The sequence below is a fragment of the Topomyia yanbarensis genome, chromosome 3 (genome assembly GCF_030247195.1).
Source record: "Topomyia yanbarensis strain Yona2022 chromosome 3, ASM3024719v1, whole genome shotgun sequence".
Taxonomy (NCBI): Eukaryota; Metazoa; Arthropoda; class Insecta; order Diptera; family Culicidae; genus Topomyia; species Topomyia yanbarensis.
In genome coordinates, this window is record NC_080672.1 from 357,423,596 (window position 1) to 357,445,195 (window position 21,600).

Sequence of the window (21,600 nt, forward strand, 5' to 3'; positions counted from 1 at the left end):
CATCTCGTCATGGACAAACTACGCAGCCTATTCATTGCGTGTAATATTAAAACATTGTAAATATAACCTACACCGCAAAAGTATTATCACTGAATCACTCTAATGGGTATGTAACCGACCATCAGCGAGTGAAGGACTATCGTGTGGGTGGCTTTTCCAGTCAGGTTAAATAATCGCAACGGTGAGATGCGTTCATCAGTGTAAACAACAATCGATGCGGTCACACGTTTGGCCATATTCGGCGAAGTCTACCCGGCACACCAGTAATAGTTACAAGGGGACGAAATATATATTGAGATTAAGAGAGCTCGGTATCAATACAGCACTGGATATCGAGAAAGCAGGTTGAAGTAATAGCTCGGATTTCGGATGGCCTTTTGATGAATTCTCGAAACATTGAATACTCAATGAAAAAGTCATGATTTTAGTATGCTTCTTCGATAGATTAGTCGATAAACTATTTTTTTTATTAACTACCAGCTAGTAATAAATTATCACACTTTCTCCCATTCTATCATACAATTGTGTTAGTCGAGTGTTTACTTTAAATTGGCACGACTTTCAACCTTTGTTCCCGTTGCTATGCTCATCGTTGAAGAAACGGAAAAAACCACCACGGTGGTTGTTTAAATAGTAGATAATCTCCGACTCGTCCTTCGGACATTTGGGATAGTACACGTCGCAGCTGTTGGCTCCTATACCGTATCCGAGCAGTGCTGCTCGAGAGAATTTAAGCCATGGCGAACTATCGGGAACGGCACTGAGAACTCTGTAAATATTTGTAGATATTTAAAATAATGCTTCGTGTTCATATGAATAGTAAACTCACGTGCTCAACAATCCTCGATTCACGTAGGTACTGAAACCCTGCCCACTGCTTCTTCGGGACATCATACAGATGAGCTTCGGGACGCACTGAAGTTCGTCATTCCCAGCGATATTATCTAGCGCTTTGCGCAACTGTGTGCTGACTGCCATGATGGGAGAGGAGTTCGGTTCCGCGCTGGACTGCGGTGCACCTGCTGCGGCATTGTTACTAGCTTGACCTACAGACTGATAGTTACCGAATGTTCCTGGTGCAAAGTTGAAAATACTCTGCAGAAATCCGAAAATACTCTGTGCACTTATAGGACTATCAGTTTGTCCACCTGAGATAAGATTGGTCGGTACATACGGTTGTTGGGGATACAGAGATGGATAAAGCGATGAACCTTCGGCAGCTTGCTGTTGATTGGGACTGACCGCTGGATACGGATAATTGGAGAGGTAGTCTTGGATGTAGTAATTGTTTGGATTGAAAGGAGGGTAAGGGGTTCCCTGGTTTTGATAGTAAGGGTTGCTTGGTATACTTTCAGGAGTTGGAGGAATTTGGGGATTGGATGGATAGTGATTCAATGGTGACTGAGGTTGCTGAGCAATTTGAAGGTAATTGTCGTAATCGGAAGGTTGCTGATAGTTAAACCCATCCTGTTTCCGAATGTCTAATAAATGTTGGTTATAGATCTTAGGTCTTTTCTTTTTCGGTCTTCTTGTGGTAACCGGAATACTAGGAGGCGTGATTGCAGTGGCTGAATCCCAACTACCAATTTGAATAGTTGCTTTAACAGTATAAAATTGATCGGAGTCCATTTGAGGATTAGCAGGAGTATTATCTGCAAATTTGAATGGTTCCGAACCACTTTCCTCAAATCGCATTTGACTTGGAGACGGCGCTTGTGGTCTGCTATCTGTTTCATGAAATTTAATAGGATTGCTTGGATAATAATGCATTTCACCAGTTCTTGAGACATCACTGTTCGGAAATTTGAACTCTTCCTTCTGAGGCATATTATCTTGAAATTTGATAGCTCCTGGATGCATATCTCTTCTTGGTCGTTCTTGATCCTCGAACCTAAAGAACCTACTACTGGAGTTTCGTGGTACATTTGATTGTTCTTTCTGAATAGTTGGGTTATAATTTGCAGCAGCTCCGCTTTGCATATCCATATTTTCAAATCGTAAAGAACCAGTCATATTTCTCATTAGATTCTCAATTACGTATACTTCATAGTTTGCTGAATTTTGGGAGCCTTCCTGAGGCATTTTGCTTTTCCTACTTTCGTCAGCAAACTTCAACACGCTTGGCATTTCTGTTTTAAACTTCATTCGATCGGACTCTTCAAACTTCAACATTCTTGGAAGAACACTAGTCAGATTGATGGCCAAAGGGGGTATCTCGCGTTCCTCACTATCTTGCAGACTACTTGAATATTCTTCGTATTCTTCCTCCGACGAAGCATCGTTAAATTTGATCACGTTTTCACTAATTGACATCACTGGATCGTCCATTGGCACATGCATGATATCCGATTCGGAAAATCGTAAAAACTTTGTCGTCCTTTTGGAAGGATCTACCAGAACGGTCGGCTGAATCACATTTTCCTGAGATAGTTGATCTGATATTTCTCTCTCTCCTCCTTCTCCGCCTCCTCCGAAACGTATGCTATGTAACGGCATCCAGCCCGATTCAAAGAACTCAGTGGCACCATTTTCATGATCTGCTCTTCTAATAGGATTATGTATGCTTTTAGAAGCACCGTTTTGAACTTGAAACGCCGAATCTCTGAATATTAGCTGATCTTCTCCATTCGAGGCAAACGTTACACTGAAAACACACAAACACAAGCAGATTAACCTACTGAACTTTGCAGTCTCTCAAAGTTACCAACTGACCTTTGCGTATCTCGTTCGTTCCCACTGGAGGTCACTATTTTATCATTGCTAGTAGTTATAGAATGGCAACTGTTCACTAGTAAAACGAAAAGTAGTAAAACTAACGCCTCCATTGTGACACTCGCCATACTTCCTGCTTTTATCCGTTGAATGCACTGAACATCACTATCAACTATCACAGATTTGGATATCACGCGTCGGAAAAAAAACCTATCAAAAACACGTCTTCTCAAATTTTGCAGCTGCCGCTTGTTGCCAGACTGCAGTTCCGTGGCCGAAGACGGCGCCAAACAAGATTTCAGTGGTATATACGATGGCAGGTCGAGTACCCACTCTCCCGATATAAGTTGCTTTACGGGGAACAGCAGAGAGGCTTGCAGCAATACAACGAACGGTTACGGCTTCCAGCCCATTGTGAACCGTGTGTGCCCATTTGCCCCAACGATTCATAGTCTTTGGAGTAGGCTGCCGAATTCGCTGCTGAGCGCGATATGGTTTTGGTGTGAGCGCGTGGTGCAGCAGCTTTGTTTGCGGCGGATCAGTGCCATGAGCATATGAAACGATCGGACGCGCGGTCATAGCGAAGATCGCCCATGTGGGTTTATGCAATAGTTGAGGTTGTCTGCGCGGATCCGTCTACCCCAGCCGTGCTCCAATCGTGTGTACCGTAATAAGTGTGCAGGCCAATTTCGGAGAAAGTGAAATACAAGTGAATACTTTTTTTTGTATATCGACACAAGCGAGTGCAAATCCAGTGGATGACGTCATAGCGCCAGCCGTTCAACATCTACCCTGTTGGTAGTTGTGGGTGGTCAAAAGCGTGGTCGGTATAACTGCAAAAAGTGGTATTTTAGGGGGTCTTTGCCTTAGTTTTGTGCGATTTGCTTCGCACGGCGTGAGATGGAAACACTTGGACGTACAAGTGCAAATATGTATTCGTTTTTGTTTTGATATACGATTCGTTCAACTTATCGTTGTAATTGGAAATTGAAAGTTTGACAATAACCATTCGTTTCCGTTAATCGTAGATCGTGGAGGATACTTTTCCATGATTTATTGACGCGGTTTGGTGTTCATATAAAAACCTGTTTTAATCCACTGAAAGGTGCGATTGTACCTTTCTCATTTATTCAAACTATGGTTCATTAGCTGGTTATGTTAAATATAATCGTGGAAGTGTCTATTACATTCTTATTACATTAACATTTAGCACGTATCCCACGACTACCACGAAGGTCGACGCTGACACACTTTAAACAAAAAATTATACTAAAGTATAGTATTTAGCTTCATAAGCATGAGTTCAATGTTATGTTTATGGGACCATATTTTGGAATGCAGGGGTTGGATGGGAAGGAGAGGGGGTAATAGAGTGAGAAGGGAAAATGCGTCAGAAATCCCTTATTTTATTTCGGTATACGGGTGGAGGAAGAGAATGCGGGTGTGAAGGTGGTTCAAGGGAGGGGGAGAGGTTATGAAGGGGTAAGGTGTTCAATACCCAACTACATATTATAACATTCATTTAAGAATTGATTCGAGAAAATCGGTTCAGTTATCACAGAAGAACCTATGCGACTTTTATTGTGGAATATGCCCGGAAACCGGGACTCCGGAATTGTCGATAAAAGACAATACACTGAAGTTTTTTTATGCGGGGGATACGCACCGCATAAAAAAAACCGCATGACTTTGAAAATCCGCATAAAAAACGCATAACTTTGAAAATCCGCATAACTTTGGAAATCAGCATATAAAACCGCATAATTTCGAAAATCCGTTTAAAAAAACACATAAAGTGTGAAATATTTTTCAATATTAAGAACCATAGTACTCAAGGAACAGCAAGGATTTGAAGTAAGAATGTTTAGAAAAGCGTGGAGTAGGGTCATTTGAGCAAGCTTAGAGTTTCCCGGCTACTTAACTCTTTGTCTTCTGCAACGCAGGAGTCAGGATCTTTTGGCATTGAATGCGAATCACCTGAATCTGCGGCATGTCCGGACAAGCGTAAAGTCAAAGTGTCTCCCCGGAATCGCAGGACTGACCTCGGCACCTAACTGACCAGCATCGAAATAACGATTTCGAGAAATTTCAACGTCGGGAAATTTCTCCGTCGGAGTAGACTAGGCCCACCGACGGGGACTAGTTCGAGTAGATCGGGAAGTAGCACCGACAAATGGTTGTCGGGGCGCCTGTCAACTGGAAGTCACCCTCCACCCAGAATCACAGGATCCACCTCGGCATCTGCCCGGGTAGTATCGGTTTCGGAAGATCTTCCACTGCCGGGGAACTCTTCGTCGGAGTAGGAATAATCCACCGTTGGGGACTATTCGGAGTAGTCCGTAGCGAATCGCCGGCTTGAATCGTCGGGGCACCAGTGAACTGGACGCAATCCTTCATCCGGAATCGCTGAACTGACCTTGGCATTCTGCCGGACTGCATCGAAGAAAGAATAACGCGTCCGTCACCGGTTATGGGAGACATTTTTTCGTCGGGAAACTATCCGCCAAGGTAGACTAGCTCCACCATCGGGGACTACGCCGAGTAGCACCGAACGCGACAAACCACCAGTATAGGGTCGTCGGGGCATCAGTGAACCGGAAGGCACCCCCAATCGGAATCGCTGGATCGACCACGGCATCCAACTGGTCAACGTAGAGAGGAGGGCATGTAGAATATCATACCGTGCAGGACTGATATGGCGGTTATGAGACCAGCGAAATCTAGCACGACCAGCTAGACCTGGAATCAAGTGAAGTGCATTAGCACGCCTCCCCCCGAAGTAGTCATTTCAAATGGAATCCGGAGAATCAGGCAAACGTTGGATTTCTTGGTGGAGTTTAAAGGAGTAGGGTTCAGAGTTATCTTCTCTGTTCAGATGGACGAATTCGGTAGTATGGTCTAACTACTGAAAGTGTGCTGGGTCGGCGCTTTACCACCAAGTAAAAAAAAAATAGACGCACACATAGAGACTTTTTTTCGATCTCGCCGAACTGATTCGAATGCGGGCCTCGGCTGAAAAGTCAAAATTCCTTCCGATTACATAACCTTTAATATGAGAAAGGTAAAAAGGTTTTCAGTTACTTTCTATTTTTATTTTCACTAACATCATGAATGCTCCCCATATCCTTTTTTTATTCATTTCGTTTATTTGATAGGCACAAATGCGTTAGCTTGGCGGTGCCAAATTCTTTTGTTTTTACATTCTGGATATTTTAAAACTTTTTTAAAAGAGAAAAATTTTACAGCTATCTTAAGACTAGAAATAAGATTCTATATACAAGAGAGGGGGCAAATGATTTTTTTTATAAAAAATTTTAAAACAAGGAATTCAATAGTAATAGTTTTTTAGGAAATATTTACAGTTATCTTAAAACTAACAATATAGTTTGGTACACAAAAGGGGGAAAAATATTTATGAAAAATTTCACAGGTGTTTTAAAACTAGGGATACAATTCTATTTACAAGATGAGGGACAATAATTTTAACAAAGAGGTAAAATTACAACTATCTTAAAACTAGGAATACGGAATACAAATTTAAACTTTTTTAGCGGAGACTTATGCTTGGTCAAGATATTCAGAGGGGGGCTTATTTTCAAAATCGGTGTAAAAGCAGTTGTATCAAGGACAGGGGAGAGAAGGCATAGATGGTGACCGGGAGAGAAGAGCAAAACTTATAACTTTCGGGCAAACGGGAGATCAGCGAAACAAATTAGCGCCTCAGTCTAGTAGGTCGGATTGGCGGATGGTATTCTTCGGACTCGCGGGGAATCCTTCAAAAGTCATCGGACCTTGAGTCGCTCTCGCTACAGTTTCCATAGTGGTAAGGGCGACGGCGGTTACATAGTGGCAGGAGCTGATCGGTTCCACAAGGCAGGAGAAAACTTCTAAAAACGAGAAATAAAAAGAGAGGGGCTAAATTGGGCTATTTATCGTTTTTATGAAAGTATAAATAAGGGACATATAGGGGAAATCACGATTTGCCAGCATATCTCGGACTGGGACATTGGGTGGTCTACTTCGGGCCCGAAAGGAATCCTTTAACTGAGACCTGGCGTCCAAATACCCGGCGCATACCCAGACAACGTGCTCGATGTCGTGATAGCCCTCGTCACAAGCGCACAGACTACTCTCCGCAAGCCCAATATGCCGCAAATGCGCATCTAAGGTGTAGTGGTTGGACATAAGTCGGGACATTAGACGAATAAAATCCGGACCCACATCCATCCCCCTGAACCAAGGCTTCGTTGATACCTTTGGGATAATGGAATGTAGCCATCGTCCAAGTTCACCATTGCTCCACGAGGTTTGCCAACTGTTGAGTGTCCTCTGACGACAAATACTAAAAAATTCGTTGAAGCAGATTAGTCTTTCGTATATGTCACCATTTAATGCGCCCACCTTTGCTAATGAGTCGGCCTTTTCATTGTCCGGGATAAAGCAATGAGAGGGGACCCAAACAAAGGTAATCTGATAAGATTTTTCAGATAACGTACACAAGGACTCCCGTATCTTCCCCAGGAAATATGGGAATTGCTTTTTGGGCTTCATCGCACGAAGAGCCTCGATAGAGCTGAGGCTGTCCGAAATGATGAAGTAGTGATCTGTGGGCAGAGTGTCGATGATCCCAAGGGTATCCTGAATTGCAGCTAACTCTGCGACGTAAACTGAAGCGGGATCATTGAGCTTGAATGAAGTGGTGATAGAATTGTTGAAGATACCGAAGCCAGTGGACCCATTGAGATTTGATCCGTCAGTGTAGAACATTTTGTCACAGTCGACTTCTCGGAATTTATTATAAAATATATTGGGGATCACTTGCGGACGTATATGGTCCGGGATTCCACGAATCTCTTCCTTCATGAATGTGTCGAAGAATACAGTAGAATCAGAAGTATCTAAGAAATGAACACGGTTGGGAGTATATGAAGAAGGATTAATGCTTTGTGCCATGCAGTCGAAGTACAAGGACATAAATCGGGTTTGAGAATTAAGCTCGACGAGCCTCTCGAAGTTTTCAATCACCAACGGGTTCAGAATGTCGCATCGGATGAGCAATCGATATGAGAGTTCCCAAAATCGATTTTTTAGCGGAAGAACGTCCGCCAGCACTTCGAGACTCATCGTATGGGTCGAGTGCATGCAGCCCAAGGCAATGCGCAAGCAACGGTACTGGATTCTCTCCAGTTTGATGAAGTGTATGCTCGCAGCGGAGCGGAAACATAAACACCCGTACTCCATCACCGACAATATCGTTGTTTGGTACAACCTGATCAGGTCTCCTGGGTGGGCACCCCACCATGTTCCAGTTATTGTTCGGAGAAAATTGATCCTTTGTTGGCATTCCTGTTTCAGATACCTAATGTGACATCCCCAGGTACCTTTAGAGTCGAACCAGACCCCGAGATATTGAAATGTGAAAACCTGATTGATCGTTGCACCCATTAATAGAAGCTGGAGTTGCACCGGCTCACGCTTCCTAGAAAAAACAACCAACTCAGTTTTCTCCGTGGAGAACTCAATACCCAGCTGAAGAGCCCAAGCAGACAAATTGCCCATGGTATTTTGTAATGGTCCTTGCAAGTCGGCACCTTTGGGCCCTGTAACAGAGACCACCCCGTCGTCTGCAAGTTGCCTTAGCGTGCATGAATTGGCAAGACAATCGTCAATGTCATTCACGTAAAAATTGTAGAGCAGGGGACTTAGACATGAGCCCTGGGGAAGACCAATGTAGCTAAATCGCGATGTTGTTAAATCGCCATGCGAAAAGTGCATGTGTTTTTCAGACAACAGGTTTAGCAAAAAGTTATTTAAAATTGGTGAAAGACCATGCTGGTGCAGCTTCTCTGACAGAATGTTGATAGAAACTGAGTCAAAAGTCTCCTTAATATCCAAGAATACTGATGCCATCTGCTCTTTGTTAGCATAGGCCATTTGGATTTCTGTAGAAAGCAACGCAAGGCAATCGTTCGTCCCTTTGCCTTTGCGGAAGCCAAATTGTGTATCTGACAATAAGCCATTTGTTTCAACCCAATTGTCGAGGCGAAACAAGATCATTTTCTCGAACAACTTTCGAATACAGGACAGCATTGCAATCGGCCGATACGAGTTGTGGTCGGAGGCTGGTTTTCCTGGTTTTTGGATGGCGATGACCTTCACTTGCCTCCAGTCATGAGGGACAATGTTACCCTCAAGAAACTTGTTAAATAAATTCAACAAGCGCCTTTTTGCAGTGTCAGGCAGATTCTTCAGCAAGTTGAATATGATTCTGTCTAACCCTGGGGCGTTATTGTTGCATGATAAGAGAACAAGTGAGAACTCCACCATCGAAAACGGTGTTTCGTTCGCGGTATCGTGAGGGGACGCGGCGCGTCACGTTTTCTGTACCGGGACAGAGTCCGGACAGATCTTCTTGGCGAAAGCGAATATCCAACGGTTTGAATATTCCACGTTCTCGTTGGTACTATTACGGTTACGCATACGTCGAGCCGTACCCCAAAGAGTGCTCATCGCTGTTTCTCTCGTTAACCCGTCGACGAACCGGCGTCAATAACTGCGTTTTTTGGCTTTCATTAGACTCTTCATTCTCCTTTCTAACGACGCGTACTGTTGATAGCTAGCGGGTAACCCGTCTTCCCGGAAGGCTTTATATGCAGTGGACTTTTCCGCGTACAGCTCTGAGAACTCTTTATCCCACCACAGGGTGGAAGACCGTCCATGGTCGCAAAGATCTTGGATTAATGTTGATCTATTATCATCATGAAGACAGCCCCATACCGTACCGTGCGAGTTAAAATCTTCCGAGAACTAACCGCGGTGCCGGTAAAGATTCCGTGATATTACAAAGCGTTAATTCAGTTGAAAGAATAGCACTTTTTGATCCCCAGAGGTACTCCTTTATAAGGGTTTTCTCGATCCAGACGGATTATATTAAAGTAGTGGAAGTTTAGATTTATATCGGAAGTTAACCAGGTTTCACATAACGCGAAAGCATCACATTTTAAACTGCTTAGTAAAAATTTGAAGGAATCGATTTTCGGGAGGATACTTCTGCAATTCCACTGTAGGACAGTGATCGAATCAGTGACCTCGTTTGATGAGCCATCGAAGGATACGATCGCTGCAAGGAGGGGTCATTTAGCAGTCAACTGTTTCAAAAATGTTTGCACCATAGGGAGAAAATGTATCAGAATGCTTTTAAGAGGATCAGTAACATTGAAAGCTGTGAAAATTAAGTCCACTATGTCAGAAAATTTCATGAGTCCGCTACTGGACTGAGTATTTGTTGGGAAAAAGTGAACACTTGGGGTTTTTGGTGTCCCTGGAAGTGGTGGATACTCCTTGTAAGAATTAAAATTTCCAAGTCCTGGAGCAAATTGCTTCGGCTTTAGTGCATCACTTCCGTCGGATTTATTGATTGTAGTTGGCTCACTCTGACTGGACGACACCTTGGCACCCTTACGAGGCAATCTAGGGAAAGCTAGATTTCTCCTCTTCCTGGACACCCCTGGGTTGACCAAAGATGTTCCCTCTTGTGGGTCGTCAGATTCTTGTTCAACGCCAGCCAAAAGAGCAAAGGAATTTTAGGAATTTCTGCATAAGAGCGCTTCGAGCGTTCCTTAAGGGAGCGCTTAATTTTATCCCCGCGCTGTTTGTACGCGGGGCATGATTTAAGATCATGCGGAAGGCCCCCGCAGTAAATACACTTTTCAGTTTCTCCACCGCAAGCGTCATCCTCATGTTCTCCCTCGCATTTGCCGCACCTTTTCTTATTGCCACAATAGGTGGCTGTGTGGCCCAGCTGCTTGCAATTGCTGCAGTTCATTACCCGCGGTACAAACAGGTAAACCGGTAGACGAACCTTATCCAGGAGGACATAGTTGGGGAGGGAAGACCCGGAGAAAGTCACCCGAATCGAGTCTGACAATGAATAAGTTGTCTTATTATTCTCAGTTTTTGCTGAATACAATTGCTTGCATTCCAGAATCTTCACATGTTCAAGTGAGGGGTCCTTAAAGCAACCAACTCCATACTTCAACACGTCTTCGCACTTCAAACCCGGTTCGGCGACGACCCCGTCGATCTCCACTGCCAAACAAGGTATCTACGCCTTAAATTGCTTAGTAAAACGCTCGCTGCGAGCAATCTGGTTTGCCTGGTCGAGGTCATTCACTAATATGCGTATCTTTTTAGCTCTAACACGTGTTATCTGAGCTACGGCCGGGTAGTTAGCAGTCAGCTTCCGTGAGATCTCCAAAATATTAAGCGATTTCGTGATGGGCCGGAAATAGACCACCCAGGGTCCATTTGAACTAGGTGGGTATGTTTTAATACGAGGAGGACTGGGGGAATCAGGGGAGGGAGTAATTTCGGGTTTATCCGGTAAATCCATGAGAATATCATTCCCATCCAATGTTACTTCGCCCTCGGCCATTTAGGCACGAGGATAGCACGTGGTGTAAGCGAGAGATAAAACTTATATTCAGGGGAAAGGGATCTAAGAAATAGTGACAGATCGGGAGAAAGGGAAATGAGAAAAAAAAAGATACTTAGCTTATATAGCGGCTTGTCCGGTTATTGAACTATTCACTTCACCAACCTAGGCACCGGCGAACAAAGCCTGCCTCAAACAATGACTGGCCTTCACAATGTATATATTTATATTGATTTACTCTATGCACAGCACAAGAAAACGATCTGCTTCGATCGAGAGCTCAGACGATTGTGGCCCCCATATCCTTAACCCAAAGACTAGTAATTAATAATCTAAAATAAAAATATGACCATTTTATGTCTTTTGTTTGCGCATGTGCATTCACGAGGGTTTATCTTTCGATAAAATTCGCTTCGGGTGATGTCCTAAAAACTAAAAGGAAAAACTTTGAAAATCCGCATAAAAACCGCATAACTTTGAAAATCCGCGCAAAAAAGGCATAATTTTGAAAATCCGCATAAAAAGTCGCGTAAAAAACCGCATAAGTAAAAACCGCATAAAAAAGACTTCAGTGTATATTCAAGTTTGATTGGTCATTAGTGATCTAGGCCATCGAATCGAATGTGAATAAATTTGATTTTCATTTGACTAGATTTTTAACCTATGAGGTATTACGATTGTACCGGTTTATATGAGAAATTCCTATGCGACCGCAATAACCAACCTGTAACTCCGGAACTAAAACTCAGAATTGAATGAAATTCAGTAACAGTCAATGAGATTACTCTATTTTTCATTCGAAATCAGGGTTATAAAAATCGGTCAAGAATTAGCTGGGGAATAGGCAGAGCCGTAGCGTGCGGTTGGACAGATTGGCCCCCACCAAGGGCGCCAACCGTAAGGGGGCGCTAAAATCATGGCCTGTTTTATAGAATAAGCGGGGTTAAGTCATAAAATAAGTCAGGATAGGAGTATCAGTCCCATGTACACACAAAATTATTGTTCGAAAGTCGAACTGTAAAAGAAAACCAATGTACACGGCAAAAAGGCGCACAACTGAGACTCTACCAAAGGCTCTAGAAGACTACGTCACGGTCCTGTTAGTCCAGACTAAACAACGAACAAGACAAAGACTTTAAAATTCAACAAAATAGCGAATGTTTTGTTGCGAAAAAACTAGCGTATGAAATTTCATACGCTGGGCTAAGGTTTCAAAAAATCATTACAAAGAAAATTCGGCTAATATCCTTATATTTGGCATAAAATCGAATAACATCTTCAACCTTGCGAGATCATTAATTTTTTTCATTCAGCTTTTTGGATGATTTAATAATATATATTGGTCATATTTTGGTTTGAATTTTGTCCAATTTTTACATTCGAAAACACGATGGCATTTAATTAAAAAACATTATTGAGCATACACATTATAAATTATAGGCTATTAATTACCGTTCACAGAAGACCAGAAGTTTGAAGACGCTTTTATTATATAACAAGTATAATCCAGAAATGTGTGTTTTTGCGTATAAAATTTCATACGCTGAGTCATAATGAGTTAAGTACCGGTTAAAATTGGTCCAAGCAAGCTATTACGACAAATTTGAACCAGTCATGTCTGGTGATGCCGTAAGGCATCACGCGCGGAGAATGGTTTAAGCTAACACCTTCCTAAATCCATGAACCAAATTGTTTGCAGATATATGTTTTTTCTGTAAAAAATGCCGGCCAGTATGAGATAGGATGGTTGATACACGCTTACTAACATATTACCGAGTGCAGTTGAGCCTTAATTTGTAATCAAAATGATTTTTTTTCGGACATGAGATTTTGCGTTCAATAGTTTGCAAGTGTAAGTTCAATGAATGTCGTAGAATAATTTACTACGAGGTAGTACTTAGATATTGCTGCAATGAACTTAATGTTATATTAAACAAATAGCGGAAAAATGTGTGATCGAGAGTCTAGAAAGTTGCGGTAGACCTTTCGAGCCAAAGGCCAGACAGTTTCTAGCAATCATTTCCATTTAATTCTGTGAAACCATTACTACTTTGTTATACCATCTTTAATATACTTACTTGGACTTGTGAACTGTTCATAAGATCTGTTACAATTGCAATTGTGTTATTATGTTGCAATTTAATTTGTAGAAGAAGAAAGCGATATCGAATAACATTTGACATTTATTGAACAACTCCAAGCAGATATTTGTTTTGTATTTTAAATAATATACATGGCGATTTTATTCAGTGAAACTGAAGTTTTGAGTGAATATGCAATTTAACGGGTTTAGGTTGTATTTCCTCGATGGCTCCAGTATGCTGTTCAGCAGCAGTCTTATGGTTTTGAGCATTTGACCCATGCGTTCGTTTCAAACTGTATACTGTAATATTTGATGATTTGCAATCTATTGTACATGGGATGGGGTGCATGAAAAAAATTGTATGTGATTTGACATTTTTCTCTTTTGTTATATTTTTAGCGTTGTATATTGTTTGTAAATATTTGCTAAGTACATATTTTGCGCACTTCAACAGTGTCGAACATTCTATCCTCGTTTAATTTGATGGAACAGGCATATTTTCGATAACATATATTCGTCAAACATTTAACTTAACATGCAGTTCGAGTACAGATGGGTTACAATGACGAACTAGTCGGGGAACACTACAGTCAACTTTCGTTAGATGAGGGACACTTTCTTTTTATTAGCTCCATTCTACATTAGTATGGGAACTGCCTCCTAGTAGAGAATCCATAATTTTGTAATATATAGTATAGTTTTGTAAATTCACAAATATTAGTTTTCTAATTATTGTCGATACACGTAAACAGTACCTGCCACAGGTGTCGGAACATTTTGAAACTTGTCTGTAAAATAAGTCACCCCATAGTGTATGTCATCGATTAATTGACTTTTTACTCTGCGTACATTCGCTTATAGCTTGTGTGATAGGTTTAAACTCAGAGGAGTTTGTGAAACAATTTGATAATTTTTGGTGTAAAATTGTGGGATAGGTATATGGTCAAACAGATATCCGGTGGTTGGGTACGAGGTATATACCATTAAGAAGGTAGGAGTTGTACTGTTTTACCATGTTCCTGAAATCGGATGGAATGATTGTTTGAATGTAATGTGATAACTCAAACCAGTACGATGAGTCAAAAAGATACGATATATGTATGATAAAATGATGGAACCAAGAGAGTCGAATGGAAATCAAAATACAAAAAGCAGCAGATTAGTGAAACTGTATTTCCAACAGAATAACCGTGCTAGCGACTAATCAACATGATTAAAAATTTCACTTTTTGTCTCGTAAAATGACAATAATAACACAGATATGTTGCATCTTCTGGTTTAGGGCTGTCACTTTCTAATTGGCAACGTGGTTGGTTCTTACAGAAAACGTGACATCACAGAACGTTATTTCCTTGAACTATAATTAAATGATAATTACAAGTTTTTGGTGGATGTTTATACAAATAGTGAAATAAACATTTATTCATCATTACTAAGCAGAATTAGCGTTTAATGATAATACAATGAAGTTGTGAAGTAAAATAAAACTAAATGATGAGTTGTAGTAAATAATCGATTTATGCTTGATTGTACATATAACGGTGAAAATAATCAATTTCTACGAAACTAACAGAAACGTATGAAAATCACTAGAACTGTTTCACTTCCATCTACTTCCGGCTCGCATCGAACCAGCTGGACGTATAGAACGTTCTGTACCATATGTGGTTGTAAACCTGTTATTAGTTTCTTCTGTTGAATGTTGAAAAGTCTCATCTGCGACTAACACTAACGAAACTTTCAGTATATGCTAGTTCAGTGTCTCATGTTAGTCAAAGTTCTGCTATGCAATTAAATGTTAAGAGATTTATGGAGATCGCGTCGAATCTACAACACCTCCAGGGCCTGGGAGTGAACTTGGTTCACCTATCAAATAGGTATCAATTTGACGAGCCGCTTGTCGTCCTTCGGAGATTGCCCAAACGACCAGCGATTGCCCTCGGCGGCAGTCACCGGCAGCAAATACTTTTGGATTGGCTGTTCCGTATGTGCCCACCGAAGTTTTGATGTTTCCTCTGCCGTCCAGCTCAATATCTGCGAAGGAAAAACAGTAAGTAACCAGGTGAAAGAAACTCATTTCAAAGTGAAACTTACTCATTTCTGTGGGGGCAACTTTCTCGGGGCCCAGGAAACCCATTGCCAGCAAAATGAGGTCTGCCGGGTAATATTTTTCAGATCCAGGGACTTCAGCCATTTTCCATTGCCCAGTTGGGCTTTGAGTCCACTCAACCTGTACAGTGTTAACTCCCTTTATGTGACCGTCTCCGTCGCTAACGAATTCCTTTGTGGTTGTGCTATATTGACGTGGATCTTTGCCCCATTTTACACGAACCTCCTCATGGCCGTAGTCAACGCTAAAAATGTGAATCTTTAAATTGATTTATTCTTTATACATATTTTGGCGTTTGATCTTACCGGAATATCTTCGGCCACTGCGGCCAGGGGTTATCGTGGGCTCGTTTCTCCGGGGGATTTGGCAAAATTTCAAACGTGGTAATAGTCTTGGCACCCTGTCGCAAAGAAGTAGCAATGCAATCGCATCCTGTGTCACCTCCTCCAATAACAATGACGTGCTTTCCTTCAGCAGAAATCCATGTTGGATTGGTTCCAAGAAGTTTTTTCTGGCTCGCTTCCAAAAACTCCATCGCAAAATGGATACCTTTAAGATTTCTGTTGGGTAAGTTCAGATCACGTGGCCATGTTGCACCCGTCGTAAAAAGAACAGCGTCGTACTCCTTTTCCAATTGGGATGCCATCAAATCTTTACCAATGTGAACGTTGCATTTAAACATTACTCCTTCGTCAATCATCAAATTAATACGACGCTTTACGACATCTTTAGACAACTTCATCGTAGGAATACCATACTGTAGAAGGCCTCCCGGGCGATCATTTCGTTCGTATACCGTGACCAAATGACCCGCTTTGTTTAGCTGCTCAGCTGCGGCCAGACCAGCTGGACCGGATCCAATAATTGCAATACGCTTACCCGTTCTAATTGCTGGAATTTGGGGTGTTATCCAACCCTGTTCAAATGCATGATCAATAATGGCACACTCTATATTTTTGATCGTAACTGCTGGCTCAGAAATACCCAGAACACAAGCACCTTCACAAGGAGCTGGACATACTCGTCCTGTGAACTCCGGGAAGTTATTGGTTTGAAGCAGTTGATTAATAGCTTCCTTCCAGCTACCGTTGAAGACTAGATCGTTCCACTTGGGGATTATGTTGCCTAGAGGGCAACCATGGGAGTTAGATTGACAAAATGGAACACCACACTCCATGCAGCGAGCTGCTTGCATCTTAAGATTGTTGCGTACGTGAGGGAAATTATATACCTCCTTCCAATCCTTCTGGCGCTCGGCTGCATTACGATACACTGAAGTCTCTCGCTTGTACTTGATAAAACCACGAGTTTTGTCCAGGATTTGGTCTAACTTTTTCTTGGCTAAAGCAGCATCTTGGATAGATTCTTCAATATCTTTGACCTTCGGTTCATGTTTCGGAGTTCCATTAGTTAGGACATTGAGTTCTTTCTGCAACAATAATTCCTCTTTCTGCGCCTTCAATGCCTTTTGGTATTCGTATGGGAACACTTTTACGAACTGCTGGCAAGGTTCAGGCCATATCGACAACAATTCTTTAGCAACGACTGAATCAGTCTTCTCCACAAATTCTTCCAGAAGATTTTTAACTGTCAGACGATCCTCATCTAAGTCCAGCCCTAGCAGTTCAACCATTCCCGGGTTGACTTTGGAGCGGAAAGTACCATCAGTATCCAGAACGTAGGCGATACCACCTGACATACCAGCGGCGAAATTTCGCCCTGTCAGCCCCAGGATCAATACCAAACCTCCTGTCATATATTCGCAACCATGATCACCAACACCCTCGACTACAGCTGTAGCTCCTGAGTTGCGCACGCAGAATCGTTCTGCAGCGATACCCCGGAAAAATGCTCTTCCAGAAGTTGCACCATATAAACAAACATTACCGACAATTACATTGAGGTGCGATTCGAAGGGTGATTCTTCAGGTGGTCGAATTATGATGCTGCCTCCGGACAAACTTTTGCCAACATAGTCGTTGGCATCTCCGACCAAGTTAAGGTAAACTCCTTTCGCCAAGAAGGCACCGAAGCTTTGACCCGCTGATCCAGTCAAATTTATGTTTATCGAACGACCTTCTGGTAGACCAGAATCGCCATACTTACGAGCGATTTCATAGCTTAGAGTACTGGTGAAAGCACGCTCTTCATTTTTAATTTTCATGTCAAAAGTAATAGACTCTTCAGTACCGGCGAGAACACCTTGAGATTTTTCGATTAAATAGCTGTCGGCGCGTTCGGCCAGAGTAAAGTCCTGCTTTACTGACCCACCAATAATGTTAGTACCAGGGCGGAGATCCAAAGCGCTCTTCAATAACATTTGGAGATCCAGCATGCTGGCTTTATTTGTGAGGTCCTTACGAACCTTTAGCAAATCCGTACGACCAATCAATTCTTGGAATTTGCGCATACCCAAACTTGCCATTATTTCACGAATCTGATGGGTGTAATTTTTTAAAAAAATTATAAGCTGTAGTTATCGTGTGTATTACAAATATGTCTTACCTCTTCAGCCAGCATAAAGAAATAATTGATGACATGTTCAGGTTTTCCGGTGAACTTGGCCCGCAGTACTGGGTCTTGGGTAGCAATGCCGACTGGACATGTATTTAGATGGCATTTGCGCATCATCGTACAGCCCATGACAATGAGAGGGGCCGTGCTGAATCCAAACTCATCAGCCCCGAGTATGGCGGCTACCACAACGTCGAAACCGGTACGCAACTGACCGTCAGCTTGGACAACCACCCTGAAATTAGAGTGAACAGGTATGTGTTCTGTGCATAGCTCAAAACGAATAAATAAAATTACCTCGATCGCAGATTATTCAGAACCAACACCTGATGTGTTTCGGCAACACCCAGCTCCCACGGTAACCCAGCTGACTTGATGCCAGTCCATGAGCTAGCGCCGGTACCACCGTCGTGTCCGGATATTACAATATGTTCAGCTTTGCCTTTAGCCACTCCAGATGCTACCACACCGACTCCAACTTCCGATACCAGCTTTACACTTATGCGAGCCCGCGGGTTGGCACATTTTAAATCGTAAATAAGCTCGGCCAAATCTTCGATCGAGTAAATGTCATGATGAGGTGGAGGTGAAATGAGGCCTACTCCTGCAACCGAGTGGCGTGTCTTTGCAATTCCCTTTGTAACCTTATACCCTGGAAGCTCGCCACCCTCACCAGGTTTGGCACCTTGGGCCATCTTGATTTGAAGATCATCCGCATTGGCTATGTAAGCAGCCGTAACACCAAAACGACCTGAAGCGACCTGCTTAATAGCAGAACGTTTGTTATGGTTGGGATCTTGATTCAAATAGCGATCAGCATCTTCACCACCCTCACCAGTGTTACTTTTGCCTCCAATGCGATTCATAGTTACTGCTAGCGTTGAGTGCGCCTCAAGCGAAATACTTCCAAAACTCATGGCACCGGTTGCAAATCTTTTAACAATCTCGCTCGCTGGTTCTACTTCGGAGATGTCGATCTTTGGGCGGCCCTTCACTAACTCAAGCTGACCTCGTAAAGCGCATTTCTCAACACTCTTCATCGTTGTATCGCGGAACACTGCGTATGCTCCCTTATTTTCGTTTACCGATGCTTCTTGAAGAGCAGCTATTGCTGCTGGTTCGTTAATGTGGCCTTCGCCACCAGCTCTCCAGTGGAATTGACCTGGATTACGTAGAATCTTACTGTCGATGTTCTGATTTCCGTATACCATAGCGTGGCGTTGAAGTCCTTCTTGTGCTAGTACTTCAAGGTTCACACCTCCAATTCGCGACTGAGTTCCTCGGAAGCAATAGTCAATCACATCGGCGCCAATTCCAACGGCTTCGAAAATCTGGGCACCTTTGTAAGATTGAAGCGTCGATATTCCCATCTTTGCCATCACCTTAAGAATTCCGGTCTCGACAGCTTGGGCGTAAGCATTGTATATCGCTTCATTGGTCAAGCTTGGGTCAAGAACGGTTTCGTCACGAAGAGCCTCGGCTAATTCGAAGACCAAATACGGACAGATAGCATCTGCACCATACCCTAGAAGTACACAAAAATGATGAACTTCTCGAGCCTCTGCTGTCTCCACTATTAAGCCAACTTTCATGCGTTGACGCGACTCGATCAGATGATGATGAACGGATCCTAGTGCGAGCAGTGCCGAGATAGGCGCACGCTCCTGACCAGCAATCCGATCCGAGAGGACTAGCAATTGGTAGCCGCTCTTGGCAGCACTCACGGCTTCGGCACTGATGCGACGCAATGCCACGATATAACCTTCAGACCCCTCTTCAGCTGGGAATGTAATATCGATAACCTTAGTTTTCCATCCACGATGCTGGTTGCGTTTAAGGATTTCAACATCCGGAATGCTTAGGATAGGATTATCTAACCAGATGCGATGTACCTGCGAGGGGGACGCAGCCAGCAGGTTAGCTTCCGGACCAATCGGGCACTGAAGCGACATGATGTTTTTTTCACTGAAAGGAAAAGCAGGTAGGATTTCGAACTATATTTAGTCGATGAATTTAGCAGGATTATGCTAAGTGATAATGCGTCTCCACCAAAATTATAATCGAGGAGCCGCACGGCAAAAATGATTACTGTTCAACTCACCGAAATGGATCAATTGGTGGGTTCGTGACTTGGGCGAATAGTTGCTTAAAGTACTCGTACGGCAAGGGTTGGAATGCAGAAAGGCAAGCAAGTGGTGCGTCATTGCCCATGGAGCCGAGAGCCTCCTTCTTGTTCTTGATCATCGGTAGAAGCAGCATGTGAACCGTTTCAGTAGTATAACCGTACAGCTGTAGCCTAGGATCCATCAATCCACAATGGTTCTCATCTGGTTGATAGTTGCTCAAATCGGTACAGCCGTTCATCTCAGCAGCCTCTCGCCGAATTGTTTCCATCGTGATCTACAATCAAAATATACGGATATTTGTAGAAAGATTCTTCTGAATTAAAAAGAATTTTACGGCGAAACTCAAATCAACGGGACAGAATCTATTCACACTGATAATTTAACAACAACGAAGAACAGTGAGAAACATGCAATGGATAAAAGAAGGACGAAAACAATCAACAGGACGCTGTTTGTATTTTATCGGGTTCATAAATACTCAGAATAGGTCAAATCAAATTATCTTACTAGATAAAGTAGAAAAATCACGCGGGTAGTACAATTCTGTTCAAATTTTGGGAACTTACCATCTTTGAGGGTTAGATTGAGCCAAAGAGATTTCAATATTTATATTATTTGATTGTGATGATTGTGAGAAATGAAACAAAGAGAGAATACAGAAATGATTAATAAGTTTGCAAGCTCAATGATGCATGGTGGTTTTTTGAAGATGTGATATTCATTCGATCGTGATCGTACACCTGGCTGGGTCATGGAATGGTAGTTGGTGAAAATGTTTGTTAGTTCCGTTCTGAACATAGACAGACACAATTGTACAACGAGCAGCTGAAATTTGAGAATGCAATTCGTTACTTTACATAATTATTTGTTCCTTACCTGATCTTGAAGCCATTCGGAGTGCGGGCGTGATCTTGCTATTTGGGATTTAAGTTCAATGTCCTGAATAAGTGACTTTTGTTCGGTGTCCACCAACAGCATACGGCCTGGCTTGAGACGACTCTATTATTTTTTAAAAATTCGCAATCAAACCAAAACGATTCGATTCCACCAAAAGAGAATTGAAATGTACAAATTAGAATCGTGTTTGCGTTTGTTTTGGTGGGAACAGTTCGAAACAGCAAGTGTGTATTAGGAAGATCCTTAACAAAAAAAGAGCAGAAATGAAAATTCACTTAACTCTACCAGAGTTAAAAATTACCGCTTAATCTTTGACTCTGATCGGCTTAGTTCCACGAAACGCGCCGGACGCGCCTTTCGGGCCTACCAAATGTGATGATACGAAGTGTGTGTATGAGTTTAAAATCTACAAAAAATAAAAACGTTTGAGTCGATTTCAATGATTCTACCTTGAGAGTAACGTCTTTAGGATCAACGTCATAAACACCAACTTCCGAAGCCATGATCAGGTGGTTATCGCGGGTCACATAAAATCGGGACGGACGTAGACCGTTACGATCCAAAATGGCACCAATATAGCGCCCATCGGTGAACGAGATCAACGCTGGTCCATCCCAGGGTTCCATTACACATGCCGACCAATGGTAGAAATCTCGTTTTTCTTGTGACATAGTACGGTCGTTTTGCCACGCCTCCGGTACCATAGTCATTACAGCCTATAAGA

At 42.5% G+C, this 21,600-nt stretch overlaps 2 protein-coding genes across 6 annotated transcripts in view; both read right to left on the minus strand.

The window, feature by feature from the left end:
• Window positions 1–482: 482 nt before the first annotated feature.
• On the minus strand, window positions 483–3,674 carry LOC131691259 (uncharacterized). The gene is made up of 3 exons (XM_058977532.1): window positions 2,713–3,674; window positions 830–2,644; window positions 483–769 (listed from the first exon to the last, which is right to left on the minus strand). Exons 1-3 carry the CDS (start codon window positions 2,838–2,840, stop codon window positions 562–564), a joined length of 2,151 nt encoding a protein of 716 aa, XP_058833515.1. The 5' UTR covers window positions 2,841–3,674; the 3' UTR covers window positions 483–561.
• Window positions 3,675–13,311: 9,637 nt separating this feature from the next.
• LOC131691257 (uncharacterized) overlaps window positions 13,312–21,600 on the minus strand; it is a 62,312-nt gene continuing 54,023 nt past the window's right edge. For all 5 annotated transcript variants that reach the window (XM_058977524.1, XM_058977525.1, XM_058977526.1 and 2 more), the window contains exons 5-12: window positions 21,326–21,592; window positions 20,856–20,978; window positions 19,955–20,253; window positions 18,151–19,818; window positions 17,845–18,088; window positions 15,645–17,776; window positions 15,324–15,583; window positions 13,312–15,263 (exon numbers count right to left, since the gene is read on the minus strand). In XM_058977524.1, coding sequence (XP_058833507.1) covers window positions 15,037–15,263; window positions 15,324–15,583; window positions 15,645–17,776; window positions 17,845–18,088; window positions 18,151–19,818; window positions 19,955–20,253; window positions 20,856–20,978; window positions 21,326–21,592 — 5,220 coding nt within the window. In that variant the 3' untranslated portion in view covers window positions 13,312–15,036. The remainder of the gene's footprint in view (window positions 15,264–15,323; window positions 15,584–15,644; window positions 17,777–17,844; window positions 18,089–18,150; window positions 19,819–19,954; window positions 20,254–20,855; window positions 20,979–21,325; window positions 21,593–21,600) is intronic.